Source organism: Musca vetustissima, unplaced genomic scaffold (genome assembly GCF_032173495.1).
Source record: "Musca vetustissima isolate MV318-11 ecotype Yass unplaced genomic scaffold, APGP_CSIRO_Mvet_v1 utg420955, whole genome shotgun sequence".
In the NCBI taxonomy this organism is placed as follows: domain Eukaryota; kingdom Metazoa; phylum Arthropoda; class Insecta; order Diptera; family Muscidae; genus Musca; species Musca vetustissima.
In genome coordinates, this window is record NW_026889740.1 from 1 (window position 1) to 10,936 (window position 10,936).

Here is a 10,936-nt window from a genome sequence, read left to right on the forward strand (position 1 = left end):
AATGAACTTTTCCAAATTTAAACTTCTAGGGGACTTCTGTAGAACAGAAAACCAGGGCATCGAATAGGAGATCCAAAGGAGGCTATTGTTAAATAGTATACAAAAGGAAGCCCTCCGGAAAAAATGCCTGAAGGGATCTTCTAAAAATCGAAACTTTTAAGAGTTGTTTTGTAGAAAAGAAGTATTTAGGGGTATTTTTACAGGATTTTTGATAATACAAAAATGTCCAGGGGTCAATTGTTGTAAACATTATGGTACCTTATGAAGGAAATGATATATAAAGGACTATCCTAAAGAAAGAAAAACTTATAGAGTATTCTTTATAACAAAAAAATCCAAGGATAGAATAGACAATTTTTGGAAGACTTCAGTAGAACAGCGAATCATGGAATTGTAAAGAGAAGAACTTTGGGGGACTTTTGTAGAATAAAATGCCTTAGGATCTTCTGTAGAATAGATCACTCCTATGGTCTTCTATACATGTCAACGGGACCTTAAGGAAGACTTACAGAGTCTTCTATAGATTAACAAACTTCCAACCCCAGAACATTAAGCGAACTTCTATTGAAAATAACAATTAAAAACAATTAATTACAATTAAGTTCGGCCCGACCGAACTTTTTATACCTTCCATCATGAGGATAACAATCAAAATATCTAAAATTAATGGGGGCTTCTAGGAGAAAATTCATGTTATGATAGGACCTTGAACATACCGAAACATATCTGGTAATTGGTAAACAAGTAAAAAAATGTTAGTCGGTGTTGCCAATAGATATATACTCCCAGCCTATGGTTTGCGGAGGTCTTCGGAATTACATACAGATTTTGTTATTAGCTTTATATAAAAAATATGTGTTTATCAAAGAGATTTCGGATTTAATGTTGGTACTAGAAGGAGTGGGTCTATTAAACTATATAATATATTAAACTATATAAAGATAATGGGATGTGCAATGTTTCGTTCATATCGGAATTTTGACCATTTATGGGGAGGTACCAGAAGGAGTGGACCAATGATTCCCATCATCAAACTTGATATATTCTTGGTGAAGATAATAGGTTGTGCAAAGTTTGGTTCAAATAGGACATTCTATTCGCCTTATATTGGATTTACTAATATTGAATATTTTGACCATTTGTGGGGTAGGTACCAGAACGAGTGGACCAATAGGTCCCATCTACGGACTTAATTTAGACTTCATAAAGATAATGGGTTGTGCAAACTTTGATTCACATCGGACATTCCATTCGCCTGATACCATTTGTGGGGGAGGTACTAGAAGGAGTGGACCCATGGGTCCCATTTTCCTACTTGATCTAGGCTTGGTAAAAATAATAGGTTGTACAAAGTTTCATTAACATCGGATAGTCCGTTTGCATGTTATTATAAAATTAATTGTTAGCACAATTTTGACAATTTTGTGGGGGAGGTACCAGAAAGATGGGTCGATATTCCCCATCTTCGAACTTAAACTAAGTTTGGAAGAAATATTAATATGTGCAAAGTTTGAATGAAATCGGTTGCTGACAGACATATGGACAACGGACGGACGGACATGTAACAAAGAAACAATATTTAGCTGAGGCACATTTTCACCGTATCAAAGTGTATTACGGAAATGTGCTATACAATAAAAACCCAAAATCTAAAATTACAGCCACATTTTTTTGTAAGACGTTTCCAAAATCCACAATATACCTTATACTGGGAGATACCGTTATATGGGGGCTAATCTGAAACTGGGGTCAATATTAATAATTTTTGGTACAGATATGTGTTATTCAATGAGAAACCAAAATACCAAATTACAGCCAATTTGGTTGAAAAACGTGTCGAAATGGCCAAAATACCGAATATTAAGGGGGTACCGTTATATGGAGGCTATACCAAAACGTCGACCGATATATCCCATTGTAATACCAAACAAAATCCTAGGAGTACTAGCAAAGTCTGTGCAAATTTCAGAGTTCTATCATAAATATTGCGATCTCTATCCATTTCCACAGACGGGCAGGCAGACAGTCATGCGTAAAACGACGCCGAAATTTATTTTCCGGTGAATATTTCGAGGTGTTTGCAAACGAAATGACAAATTTAGTTCACCATAAGGCTCTTCTTCAGATAAAACACATCATTGGTCTTTCGAAGAAAATAAGGTTTTAAGAGACCTGCTCAAGAAAGGGATTTTCTGTAGATGAAAAGAAGACATCTAGGCATCTTATAAAGAAAGGAGGACTTTAGAATAGAAAAAAAACTTCATAGACTCAAGAAAACATCAACTGAATAGAAAAAAACATAGTATAGAATATAAGACCTCAGGGGACTTCTGTAAAAAAGAATACATTAATTGAACCGGAGAATTTTTCATGCCACGGGACTTCTGAAGAAAAAATGTGCTCGAGGGTCTTCTCGAGGAAGGAAGGCTTTTATGGGTTTTCGGTGATATGAGGTTCATAAAAAAAGTCCAGGGGTATTTTGTAGAAAATACGACCTCAAGATATCTTTTATGAACAAAGTTTATATAAGGGTTCTTACATTGCAAGTAAATCGTAAAACAAAAGAAACAATTTCCAAGGCCCAAAGAAACCTAACGATAACTTCTTTAGATTAAAAAATTTCTAGAAAAGTTCTGCCCTTAGGCTGTTCTATTCTGCCTAAGGGGACTTCTGTTGAATAGAATACACAGGGAACTTCTGTTGAATAGAATACATAGGGAACATCTGTAGAATAGTTGACCACAAGGTCACTTTTATAGAATAAGACAACATCTTCCTAGGAAAAGGGTAAATTAAGGGGTCAAGAATTCAGGAAAATACCTTAAGGGGACTTCAATACAATAAAACACATCTACTGAAAAAGAACTGCCGTCAAGTGGTCTCTTTAAGATAGGAACATCAAAGGTATTTTCAGGCATTCTCAATGGTGTTCAGTATAATAGTAGAGGGGTCTTTCATAGAATAAAAGACATTTTAAGGGTCACTTATAAGAAATTTGTGAGTCAGAGGTTTAGAGGAAGATCTTTTATAAGATTTAATTTAAATCGGGTGTTCATTGGTCCGTTCGTTGCTATATGAAAATATATTGGTCCAGTTTTAGATTTACAACGTCTACGTTATAGTTCTTGAGGTAGATCCGTTCCTTGCAGATTTACTTATAACATATTTTTTTTTCAAAAATTTCAGCTGAATCTTGGACAGAAGTCGATGAAAATGGTGATGAATATGAATTGAAAAAATTTACGATACAGGGCCGCCAATTGGAGGGTGGCAAGTCCCAATGCGTTGTGACGAGACGTAAACGAGCTACAGTTGCTGTGATACCAGTCGAAGCAAGAGAACAACAAGATGATGATGACGAAGAAGAGGGTGATGACAATGAAAATATGGGTTATGCTGGTGCCTCAGCTTCACAGCAACATGCAGTCCTTTTCTATTCACCACAAAGTTCAGAAGAAAGCGAAGAGAACCAAGATAATTCTCAAGATGATGATGAAGATAATCGTGAATTTGAGAACTTGGACAGCAATGGTAATGCTATGGCCCATGTGGTGGTTAAGGCCGATACGGTTATTTTGGCCACAGATGCTAATGGAGATTCTACCTTCGAGAATGTAGAGAGCTCCAATGGTCAGGATGACAGCGATGATGATGAGGAAGGTGATGATAATGTCGTAGGAGCACAAGCAGCGGAAACTATTGAGTTGGTACATGTACCACAGGTCCCCATTATTGGTCAACTACAAAGTGAGGGTCAATCGTTGGCTGCCATTGCCGCCACTGCCCCTGCTACCATTCTCAATGAAACCGAAACCGATTCTGCCGTTATTGTTGAGTCAAATAAACCACCTAAGGTAAATCCCAATACTCATGCAGTTTTTGAATTGGTCCCCGTCAAACCAGGCGATGAGGAAGAGGATGAAGATGATGAGGAGACTGATGAAGACGAGCGCGATTCATTGAATGCTGCTGCCGATTCAATTCAAGTGGCTCAAATTGGTCACGTGGCAAATGGTGTTCACATTATTAATCTTGCCGAATTGGCGGCTGGTGTTGACGACGAAGATGATGGCGAATTCCAATACAATGAGGAATTGAGTCCCATAACCACCACAGCTATTTGGTCAACCGGTGCTGATGATGATATCTCTCACCTCTTGCCAGTCAAAAAACCCAGCAAGGTAAATAGTAATAAGATAAATAAGAATAAGAAGAACAAAAAGAAGACCAACAAGAATCAGGTGGGCAATAGACGACCAATTCGCCGTAACAAATATAAGAATCAAAATCAGCTCTCCCAAGTCAATGGCAATAAGAGAAGGCCATTGAGGAGACCAAATCGTGGTGAGCTGAGTATAAGGGGAAACAAGAAGGATACGAAAAAGAAAACCAGCGTGAAGAGAACTGGAACCAAGAAAACTACAAAGACAAAGAAAAAGAAGGCCTCAAACAAGAGGAAGACTTCTCTCAGGAAGAAAAATAAGAAGAAGACAACCAACAAAAAGAAGACCAGCTCCAAAAAGAAGAACAAAAGCAAAAACAAAAAGAAGAACAAGAATAAGAAATCCAAGAGCAAAAACAAGAAGAAGAATAAGAACAAGAAATCCAAAAATAAGAAAACTGGTGTGAAGGGCTCCAACAAGAACAAGAAGACTAAAAAGACACCCGTTGTCCATTCGCCCACATCACCCACCTCTTATACTACACCCACTAGTGCCACAACACCCACACAATTGTCGATGAAAGGTGACAAACAGAAGAAGAACAAGAAAAAGAATACCAATCGCAGAAACAGACGGAAAAATAAACGCAATTCTCAACGACAATTTAACAACAACGGCGACAAAATAATGGGTGATGCCGATGAGGACATCTACAGTCAGACAGTAACCGAAACCGAAGAACCCGAGAGCGGTAATGTTAACTGCATTTATATACGCAAAGATCCACCAACAACAACGACGACAACACCACGTCCCTTCTGGAATTTGTTAGGACGCAGTGCTGGCAATGATGTGCCCGTTGCGTCGGGACGTTATGGCTTGCGTAAGCGTGTCAACTTACGTCCTCTAGCTTAAGCTTAGTATTATTGAAATGTATTAGACGAAAAAAGAAATCGACGAAAACAAAAGTATAAATGTATAAGAATTATTTATAAAAAAATTAACAGTTTTTTTATTTCAGAGGGTATATTAGTCCTGATTTACGTTATGCAGTTTTATAGTACGTTTACATTGGACAGGATTTTATTAACCCAGTAGATTTAAATTGTCAATTCCATTGCATATATGTCAAATAAATCCTCATAAAGTAGGTTAACCCGGGGAAAAAGTAGGGGAGATGGGGCACCTTTCAACGTGGGTCCCCTTTCTTGGACAGTTTTGAACATATTGGCTTCGTCCATTAAAACGGTAATAAAATATTTGAAGGCCACGTCATTTTGTAGATTTTACCCGCATTTTACGAGCATAGCGGCTGTAATTTGAGATTCGGGATCCTTGCAGAAAATTGTCAATATAGATTTATGTTTTGACTTAGCCCCTGTATAAAGATCCGTCATATTTTTATAGGGTATAAAAAAAACTAACGTTGATCGAGGCTGTACCTTAAGGGTGACAGATATTAATATTTTTGGTAGGGAGATTTGCTACCCAAAGAGTAATTCAAATAATTAAAATACCGAAGATTGAGGGTAGCGTTATATGGGGATTTTCTTATACATTCTACCTATACAACCCATTTTAGAATTTGTCCCCATATTACTGCGGATCATAGCTTTGAAGGCCTTGTTTCTACATTTTTTATTTTATTCAAATAACAGTGAATTTTGCAAACTACTTCAACCCAGTTTGTGTTCTCCATATGCTCGAAAAGTTCGGTGTGCACGGCCTGTTCGGGATCAGTATTCTAATATTACTATGTGGAAATGGCGTATCGTAGTAATCTGCAACTAACGGAATGTATGTTGATTTTGTCGATACAAGCCTTTAAATTCCTTTTTTGAACGATAGAAGCCTTTAAATTCCTTTCGGGAAGATTGAAACCTTTAAAGACGTTTAATCGATGATATAAGCTTTTAAATACATTTTTTAAATGATAGAATCATTAAAAGTCCTATTTTCGACGATAGAAACCTTTAAGTACCTTTTTCGGACGAAAGAAGCCCTTAATGGCATTTTTTGACAATAGATACCTTCAAATGCATTTTTAGACAATGTCAGCCTATAATGTCCATTTTTGATCATAATCCTTTTTAAGACTTTTTAGACGATAGAAACCTTAAAAGGCCTTTTTGGGACGTTAGAAGCCTTTGAAGGCCTTTTTGGGTCATTTTTGAATGATAGAAACGTTTATGCTTCCCATCGATGTTAGGAGTACCTACTAGCGTCAGAGGTAAAATCAGCCTGTCCGATCCACTTATCTCGCTTATTTGAATTTGATCACTTACCTGAAATCAAAATCTCAATCAATTTGGTATGAATGTTATAAACAAAATGACGGACTTATGATTCTTTTACAAAATCATCTTTTCAGCCATATACAACGTTAAACCAGTAAGGAAAGTAGTAAAGTCGGACGGGGCCGACTATATGATACCCTTTAGCTATATTCAACAAATGTTATCCTAACAGACGTCGCATTTTTGTAGGACCATTAACATGAAATTCAACATATACTCAAATTTTCATTTAGTCAGATATAGAGTTGCTTCTTACAACGGGACAACATTATGTAAATCAATTTAAGGGAACCCCCCATTCTCGATTTAAATTTTCAAGATTTTCAATGGGCTGGTAAATCAATACCAATGCTTGTTAAGGCTTGTAACTTTGCACATATATATTTGAAGATTAAAAAAAAGAAAAATAATTTACAAAAAAATGTTGTTATTGTTTTGTTGTTGTTTTTTGTAATTAAAGAAAAGTCCTTATTTTTGATGGCGGGCATGATAACTCCTTACTAGAACATCGGAATCCGAAAATTCCAACGGTGTTAGAAAGAGTAAATGTCTGGCTCTCGTATGAACTGTTGACTTCGCTCTAAAATTAACAAAATGGCGGACCTTTGAAAAAATATTTTTGGAAATTCGCAGATTTTTGACCAAAAACCAAGTTAGAAAATAAGGAAGATCTTCACCGATTGGCTTTATCCTAGTTCATACGATAGCTATAAACTCACAGAGAAACGTGTAAAAATTTGGATCGATTTGGTTATTAGTTTTTGAGTTATCGTCCCCGTCATTCGCAAAACAATGTTTAGAGAAAAACGCGTTTAAATTTTAAGAAGCCCTTCAGCCGTCACTTAATGCTGACACAATAAATCGCCTATATCTTCAAGAGTTCTTGAGATTTTCACTTGAAATTTTGAAGGGACATTCTTGAATTAGTGTAGATTCGAATTAAAAAAAAAATATTTTTTTGACCCCGAGAATGGGGGGTCCCCTTAAAGCAAAATATCGAAATCTAAACCGATTTCATAGAAACTTGTCACAGGTTAGGTTATACTAATTTCAGTATGTTTTGTGTATATCTGCCAAATTTTGAGTTCTTGATGCATCATTTACTTAAAATCGGGAGAACATTTATTGGAGCTACATCTACATCTGAACCGAGTTAACAAATATTGTCACACTTTATATTATAGTAACTTCAGTAGGGAAGACTGGGTCACCTTCGGTACTTTTTGTTTAGAGCTCTATATCTCAGTACTTATTCAACATATATAAAAACTTTATGGCTGATTATTGTCCTCTAACACTTAATGATAAAAACTAGTAACAAAAAGGTATAAAAACTCAACACACATCATTCTAGACCTATTTTATTACGCTATGCCAAATTTCGTGCAAATCGAAAGATATATAAGGACTTTGTTACACTTTGGTAAACCATGTACGTTAAATCGGACAAAAATATATATGAGAGCTATATCTAAATCTGAGCCGATTTTCACGAAACTTAACACATCATTCTAGACTTAATTCAGTGCGCTGTGCCAAATTTCGTGCAAATCGAAAGATATATAGAGACATTGTACACGATTTACATTAAATCGGACAAAAATTAAATCGGATAAAAATATGAACTGATTTTCGGGAAACTCAAAACACTGATTTTTTCTCAATTTCAATAGGGTTCGTCCGTGGGCCAAATAAGTGACCTATGCCAAATTTCATCCAATTCGGATCATAAATGCGAACTGTCCTTTTTTTTCAATTTAACATGGCCAGACAGACGGACGGACGGACATGCATAAATCGACTTAGAAAGTGATTCTATGCATATTCTCAAAAGGAACCATGTGTCTATTTCGTTTCCTGTTACAAACATATGCACAAAGATATAATACCCTGCACCACAGTGTGGTGCACCGACTATTTGTTGGCTATATCCTAACAGGTCTGTTGGCTATATCCTAACAGACCTCGCATTTCTGAAGACATTAAATTGGAATAAATTTTATATGTGATCTGTATCTAATGTGAACAGATCCGGTTATTGATTGTAAGGTTACTACTGTTGGCTCTTTGGTGCACCAATTGCTAAAAATTTGACGAAAATATATATAGGAGCTATATCTAAATCAGAACCGATTTCAATAAAACTTGGCACACTTTGGGCTATCCTAACTTCAGTACGTTGTGCAAAATTTCGTGCCTATCGTCCTAAAGTTGGCTTTTTGCTGCATCATTTGCTAAAAATCGGACGAAAATATATATAGGAGCTATATCTAAATCTCAATCGATTTTCATCAATTTCAATAGGGTTCATCGTTGGGGCAAATAAATGATTTGTGCCAAATTTCATCTCATTAGGATAATAAGTGCGACCTGCACTTTGTTTACAATTTGATATGAACATACAGACGGACCTGCATAAGTGACCCCAGGCCTATATAGAGACCAAAGACCAATTGGTCTGTATAGAGGCCGCAGGCCTTTATAATAACCAATTGGTATGTAAACAGCCCGATTGGAAATGTATAGATAATACAGGTCTGATGATAAACCATAGTGCTATATATAGACCAATTGGTTTCTATACAGGCCTGTGGTTACTCTATAGACCTCTGGTAGAGAAAATTGGGTTTTATAAATAACAGTTGGTCACCAAATGGTCCTTTTACACCTCTATGCTCTCAAATCATTGGTATATAAAACTTGTATTTATAAACTTCTTTTTTTACTATACATACTAATTAGTTTTATACAGAACCGAAGTACTACTATGGTCTCTTAGCAGACCTGTGGTATTTATACGCTTCTAAATGCACATGCCGTTCTGCTGCAATTGGGAATTGTTATTACGTTATACGTTTTTAGCCATTATTTTGCAAGAATGCGGAATTTCATAGACTTTTATTACATACAAATTAAAAAATACATGGCTATTTGCTTTAGACGACGTTTTAGAATAAATAAAGACTTGGGAAATTTTGAACTACATAATTTATTCGTATTTATAATAAGAGCGCCATCTATTGTAAACTAAATACAACAAGCATCAACTAATTAGAATTATGAGATGAAAACATAATTTCACAACATAGTGCGCTAATGCAACACGAGATGGCGCCCAAACAGGAATTCACAAAAATTCCAAATGAGGAAATGCCAGCTGCATGTATTTTAAAAACTACCTACTACCACCTCAAAGAGGACGAAAATCATTAAAGAAAACATACAGATCCTTAAAGTCGTCAAACTGATCGACTTAATATTTGACCACATTTCAACCCCCTTCACAAACATAATTCCTCCACCCATACTTGTGGTTCAGAAATATAGCAAGTTGTAATGTTCGGTGGGATAATTAAAATTAATATCTACCATATTTCCTTCTTTCACTTCGTTTCCAAAGCGTAGATTGGGCACGTGTTCAAATTACGTTTCGAGCTAATAATTAAGGATTGCCATACTTCTAACCACCTTCGCTACACAAAAAGATCCTTTTTTTTAAGAAAACATAAGTTACCTTATGACAGTTCTTGCAGGAATTTTCCTACTTATTTCGTGCATTGACTTCATGCAAGGTTGACAACCTAAAGATACACCTTCTTCCTTTTGCGGTCACCGCCGAAAGAAAGAAACACATCTTTGACAACAATATTTTTAGGGGAGGGTGTAGTGAAGTGACTTGTGTGCAGATTATGTCCTGTTTCTTCCCTTCTTCCTTCGTGACGGCGAACGCAATGCAATTTCGTTACATTAACGATCTATAAATTTTCCCTAAAAAAACAGAATAACAACTGGAAGTGCAATTCACTGCCTTCGATTGTGACATCTACAATCCATCAAACTTCATTAGTTTACAATTCTGCAGATGCAACTGCAATTAGCTCGTGCTAAAATAAAAAACACATTACGAGACTTGACCCTATTTGGGTTAGGGGCCAAGTGGACAACAATAACAGAAAAGAAACAGCAACAACATCGATCGCCTGTCTTAAGAAGGAGGGTACTACCCGACTTATGTCTGACAATTGACGAAATGCATGAGCGATTCTTATGATTTTTTCTTTGAGCGAAAGACAATTGCAATGAAGATGGTGGTCAAAGGTAAGGGACAACTGACAGCAGATGTACACGGTGGCACTTCGACTTTCTTCAATTATAATTACAACTTAAAAAATAAAAATATTACATTATTTACGGTGATAGACCATTTTAAGGTCACACATTTGCGGATACCTAATGGAAGCCTATATAATATATGTAAAGGGTCTATATAGGTCATATAATAGTTTTCAAGCAGGATATTATTTGGTGGTCTTCGTTACTCAGTTAACAATTTCACTGCTATTACAGTTTGCAGATCTTGTATTAATAGATAATCATTTGAAAGACTTCTATCTTCAAAATTCTGTTAAAAGAATTTGTCTTACAGGGAAAACTTCTCATATGAAAAACATTCCATATATATCAGATCATTTTCTT

General features: G+C 36.0%; 1 protein-coding gene across 1 annotated transcript; it reads left to right on the plus strand.

Annotated features, from left to right (window-relative positions):
- Window positions 1-3,186: 3,186 nt before the first annotated feature.
- On the plus strand, window positions 3,187-5,078 carry LOC133337363 (type-2 histone deacetylase 2-like; the record flags this gene model as incomplete). Its single annotated transcript, XM_061545593.1, has 3 exons — window positions 3,187-3,951; window positions 4,066-4,442; window positions 4,632-5,078. Coding segments are annotated over 3 exons (1,589 nt in total), but the record flags the coding sequence as incomplete, so codon positions are not given.
- Between the last annotated feature and the right edge of the window lie 5,858 nt (window positions 5,079-10,936).